At 31.5% G+C, this 6,102-nt stretch overlaps 1 protein-coding gene across 1 annotated transcript; it reads left to right on the top strand.

Moving 5' to 3' along the window:
- The first annotated feature begins 817 nt into the window (after window positions 1-817).
- Window positions 818-3,899, top strand: LOC128182063 (mucin-5AC-like). The gene is made up of 7 exons (XM_052850683.1): window positions 818-888; window positions 990-1,201; window positions 1,300-1,447; window positions 1,726-2,079; window positions 2,779-3,189; window positions 3,287-3,365; window positions 3,654-3,899. Exons 1-7 carry the CDS (start codon window positions 828-830, stop codon window positions 3,772-3,774), a joined length of 1,386 nt encoding a protein of 461 aa, XP_052706643.1. The 5' UTR covers window positions 818-827; the 3' UTR covers window positions 3,775-3,899.
- The last annotated feature ends 2,203 nt before the right edge of the window (window positions 3,900-6,102 follow it).

The following is a 6,102-nucleotide window of genomic DNA, read 5'->3' as shown; positions in this document are numbered from 1 at the left end:
CTTGTTTTCCTTATAAAGCTATCAAAATGATTGTCTATGTGAAAATAAAGTATTCAAGATAATGAATATGCCGAGAACAACCAATTGTTGGTATTGAATGACATTCATTGAATGTAACTTTTTCTTTTATCTGACGCTGGTTTCAAATGAAATAAAAAAAAATTATACTAAACTAAAATGTTTTTCCTTAGTTAATAATTATCATATTATATCCATATTGGAACCATTTTAACAAGACCTTGGACTATCGGTAAGATGTAACTTTCTCTTGCATCAGACGCTGGTTTCAAGTGAAATATGAACAGACTGAGTAGTCTTACATGTAGCTTAAAAGCCAGACAAATCTTGATTTATTTCAAAGACCCATGGCTAAATGGCTAACAATGAACAAAACAGCTATAGGCCTACGTCACAATGCTGTTTGACACAACTACCAGTCCAGGCTCTTGTAAACATGGTTCTATTTCATTGACTATCACTCACACGGTAAGGTTTATTGGAATGAGAAAATGACGAAGTAGACGAGAATATCATTCCTTAGCAGTAAAGTCTTGAAGGGAAAATGCTATAGAAATTTAGTTAACGTACTTTTTGCAACCATTACGATATTTAAAAAGTTATATTTACATCCACCAAGTATGATTTCCTCTACTTCCTACGGAAATTGATTGTAATTCATAGCTTTGTAGAAACTGACATGATATGAACTCTACACGCCCCGTATAGCGATTGGTCGAAACCTTCAGCAACCTAAAAGAAATGAAGGAAATGATTCAAAACATTTTAACTTCAACTTTAATATTCATGCAGCATTTCCCCTGATATGTATGACGTTGACCAATATAATAATGTTTCTATGGATTCCGATATTTTTAAGCATTTTGATAAGTAAGAACTTCGATTACTGGTAAATTAATATATATATATATATATATATCAATCAAACAGCGAATTTTACTCTTTTAAAAATTTTTTTTAACGCATTTTAGATCATTCATCGGTACAGGCCAAACCGGAAGTGGTCATTCTCCAGGGAAACGATGGGCAAATTACATCCCCAGGTTACCCCGGTAATTACCTAAACAATGTAAATGACACGTGGATTATAAAGACTGATGACAAAAGAGCCAATGTGACATTTTACATTCAAGAAATGGATATCGAAAAGACTCAAGGGTTTCCATGTGGCGACTATTTAGAGGTAATTATAACTGCATCTTAAAGCAAAAATATTGGCGCTTTTTGTATAGTTTATAAGTTAATTTGATTGCAAATCAGTATCATGATGATTCAATACAGATAACAGAAGCGGACCCATGCTGCTTTCGTTTATTTAAGAGATGCGGTACTTTCAGTGGCCATATCAAGGGGCGAGGGAGAGAAATTCGGGTGTCGTTTATATCTGACAGGACCATTACTCGTAAGGGATTCAGCCTTTACTGGAAAGGTACTACAGTCATGTATAATTGTTTTATAATTGCAATTCAGAAGATTTTTTTATATCACAGGCACTTGTTTCAGTATTGAAGTGTAAGCTGATAGTGTTAATGTAAACTATGGGGTACACTTGAAGTGTAAGCTGATAGTGTTAATGTAAATTATGGGGTACACTTAATCGCTGCCCGTGTTTTTGATTCACGAATTTTTACGTCTTAATTTATTCCTTTTTTTAACAATGATATGATAAAAATAAATATGATTCTTCTTTTCGAAAAAAATCCACAGTTTCTTCAACTTCGAAAGCTTCAGCAACAGACCGGGTGTCAACAATCGTACATTCAACTTTGAGGACAACAACTGTCTTTAAGAAAATTGTCGCTAAAAATAGAAGTGTGACTTCTCTTTCGAAATTACCAACACCTTTATCTACAACAAGCTTAGGAACGTCTACAAAAATGACGTTAACGCCATTTTTACATGTAGATATGTCGACATTAACTCTTTCCAAGGCTTTTAAAATGAAAGACAAATCGATCCCCTGGAGAATGTCAACAAAAATAGACTCAATTTCATTGTTTAATATTAAAGCATCATCTACATCGACAAAGACAAACGCTGAGAAGGAAATGAACTTGATAGGTAAGTTTCTCCAATTTCATTTATTTAGTATTTAACAGATGACATGCATGTAAGTGTGTATGTCTAAATGAATGTGGTGCTAAGTTTGGTACTTCATTGTTGATAAATAATCAATAAAAGAAACTTAATATTTGAACATTTATTAACAGTACAGCATAAAATGCAATTATCTTTGTGATTTTTTAAATACATTTTTACTGATATGGCATTGTGATGTAGCGAATTTGTAAGACTTTATTACTTGTAAAGTTTCATCGATACTTGATGTAAAAAATGATGAGACTTATAGTGATTAATTTTCGATTTAAAAAAATGAGATCAGTGTTGAACCTACAAAAATACATTTGTTTAAAAATTACAAGTAATTATAATTTGTACGTTTTTTCTAGATGCGTAATTTAAAAAAAAGTAATGATTCAATTATTTAAGGCTAATTTATAGTTGACCCAATATCTGTCTGTAAAACAATATTGGTTTGTAAAAGCGGTTTATAAAGTGTAAACTGTTCCAATCCAGTTTATACGTCGAGTATAAACTCTGCAGCCATATTGAATTTATTTCTATATATCATTTTCAGATTTATAAGATATATTAGATCAATGTTGAATCTACATAATACATACATTAATAATTCATTCAGCGGATTCAGTCTACAGCGGATTATAATAAATATTTTTTTCTTCTATTTGATTTAAACAGCAGACAAGGACGTATCCAGGAGTAGAACATACCAACTGCAGGAACCACAACAAGCATTAACGATACTAGTTAGAAACACGACTATGGCATCTCAACCATCGGAAACCTTGAAAACTGTTATCAGACAACCATCAACACCATCGACAGCTCCACCATCAACATCATCGACAGCTCCACCATCAACATCATCGACAGCTCCACCCGAAAAATCATCAAAAACATTCACAACTTTTACCCTACAATCACTAATACCACAGTCAACCTTTACTAAACTGCCATCAAAACCACCATCAACTGTTACCAAACAACCATCAAAAACACGAGCAGCTGGACATCAGTCAACTACTCCCTATGTATCGAGGACAGATGCCAGCAAGAAGACAACGTCAGCGACCCTTTTATCAATTTCAAGTTAGTATACTACACATCATCTGATAATGAATAATCATATTTCTATATCATTGTATATGTATATATGTAACAGTTATTAAGACCTTTACCATTTAAGTTTCAGGTTTGTCCATAAGTCTGCTGGCATTATTATTTTGCATTGTTATCTACAAAAGAAAAAGAAAAAGACGAAAACGGTATAACTAATTATTTTTAAACTGCAAATTATTATATATCTTTTTTTTTGGGGGGGGGGGGTATTTCCTTTTAATGTACAACCATAACGATAACTTATAAATAAAAAAAAGGTAAAAATGGTATTGAGTTCTAAACACTGCTAAAACTTCTGTATTTATCAGATATTGTTACAAATATTGAGCATTAACACTCTATATAAGTATAAAATAACATGTAAATATGGGCTTGGAAATCAGTGAAATTATCTGCCGTTGATTCTTTGATTACTCTCTTTTTTATCTTGACAGCTCCAGGAATACAACCTCTATACACACGCATGAATTTTTGTCAGGATACGAACTCCGCTGTTATAGGACCATGCAAACCGGGCTTGTGCAAATGAAGGATTTCAGAGAATGTTATCATTGATTAGGGTGGCTCAATAAATATGTATACCATGTAATGAATCTATGAAGTATTTGTTTTAATGATATAATTTTATTAAATCATTTTCATTGCACACTGTGGATTTTTGCTTAGAAATGAAAAAAGAAGTTTTTACAGCAAAATACCAGTACATTAAGTTGTCTTTGTTAACATGAATACAATGATATAAAATGGATGAATGCATAGAATAATTGATCCACGAAAACGCTTTTGTTATGTTTCTGATAGATTACAATTACCATTTCCTGATTTCTTTTATACAGAACACTACCGGATAATTTTGCCAGTGCCAATGTGGGATTTTTGCACCGGCAGGATGCAGTTTTGTAAAAATCCATTTCTACTAAATAATCGACCATTGTCTAGAGAGTTTATAACCACTTTTGTTTTAAGTGTGTCTCACCTGACAGATGAAATATTTACGAAATTAATATCACATAGCAGAATTTATTATATAATAGTAAATGCGCATGCGTAATAGTATAGAAGACAGAAACCCGTAACACGTTTGTATTTATGGACCATAAATAGTTATTCATTTTTAATGTTTTTAAAAAAAAAAACAACGAAATTTTCTGATCAGATTCGGTATTTATGTACTACTCAAAAATGTATAAACTTTCAGAAAATTACAAATTTCTTCATTAAATCAATTTAATTTTTTCATTAAGGTCTCTTGACGGTGGTCATTTGACATATTTATGTCTGTTCATGTTAAAATTAACCGAAAATAGTAAACTATTTATAATCTATTCAGGAAGTTATGACGTGTTCCGTTTAGAGAGTCCCTTTTACCTCGTATACCATGATGGCCGTAGTTGGGCGATGCTCTTGTAGTTTTCAGCACACGTCAATTACTGTCAATCAAACTCCACAAATAAACGATATAAGATTAATCCGGTTTGTACGACCCTTCAATTTCCCGAAACTCATAATTATATCAATTAGATTTTTATGTCCTTAAACTGTCACAACCAACGTTATATCTTATTTCCTTACGATACAATGGGTAAATCTGAAGTAAACACACATGTTTTTCAGCTGTACTGTCTATTTAAATCCTACTTGGTTAGAAATATAAAAGCAATATATTCTTACGAAATTCTAACAGCATTCATTGAAACGTCATATGATTACTTTGTTTCATCAAATATGTAACCACTTTTTATCAAGTATTTGACCGTATTTACTCGATCCCAAGTGTACATAGTATGTTATTCTAATTTTCAATTGCATAAATATTAAGAGGACTGGATTTTGCTAAAAGACAATTTTTTGCCTCATAAAACAACATTTTAAAACATGCATAAGTCTACAGTATATGTATTTCAGATTTTGGTTTCATGTAGAAAAGTTGACGTATATTATATATTTGCATAATCTGTTTGCATTTATTGACAATAAAATATTCATTTATAAACGTCACATGTATTTTTCGACTAAAACAAAATGAATGAAACTACATACAAGACAATATATTACTTTTTTCTTTCCTTTTCTCGTAGAAAACATACTAAATAAAAAGTTTCAGTCCGGGAAAAATTCAGCTTTCATGATAATTTGTAAATTTGTGTTTTATATATACAGGTAAATAAGATGCTTTCCACATTTCATCAATCCTTCTATGCTATCTGTTGTACATGTTGTTTTCGTCGTGATTCTTTACATTCTTAACTTATTTTAAACTTCTGGTTTATTTACAACGTTCTCTGTATAAAGCACCCTACAGTGAAGAGTTCCGTGTTTGTTCAAATTGAGGACCATACCCTTTCTAAGGAGAAATAATTAAGAAAAAAATAAAAAATATATACTGCCGGTCTTTCTTAAAGTTTATTTAAAAAACCAGAATATCCTGTAAAATCTAAACGTTAACATAACTTCCTATCATATGATAGATTAACGCGTGTTTGAATCAAGATCCCAGTGGTCAGAAAAGGGTCTTAATCACTGAGGGTTTAAAGTTCATCATCAATGAATAGAAAACAATTTTTTCAAAATTATACTTCCTTGGAACATGAAGGCTTTTATGTGTAAAATCAAATAAATTACGCAGTTTTACAGAAGCTATGTTGTGATCTTACCCCTTGATCTAAGAAATGGGGTGGGGGACTTAACATTTTTGTCTTCTTCTCTAGTACCAATGTGCCAATTTCAGTTCGCAAGTTTGTCTGAATAAAGAGGCAGGCAATATCAAATTTATGACAATCTGTGTATTTTGGTTAATGCTTACTCATTCGCAAATTTTCTATGTGTCCCTAAAACCTACCATTAAATTAATGATACATACTATAATTAGGGACTCTATTAAGA

Source organism: Crassostrea angulata, chromosome 4, assembly GCF_025612915.1.
Source record: "Crassostrea angulata isolate pt1a10 chromosome 4, ASM2561291v2, whole genome shotgun sequence".
Lineage (NCBI taxonomy): Eukaryota > Metazoa > Mollusca > Bivalvia > Ostreida > Ostreidae > Magallana > Magallana angulata.
The sequence above is the reverse complement of the archived record's forward strand: the minus strand, read 5'-3'. Positions and strand labels throughout refer to the sequence as shown.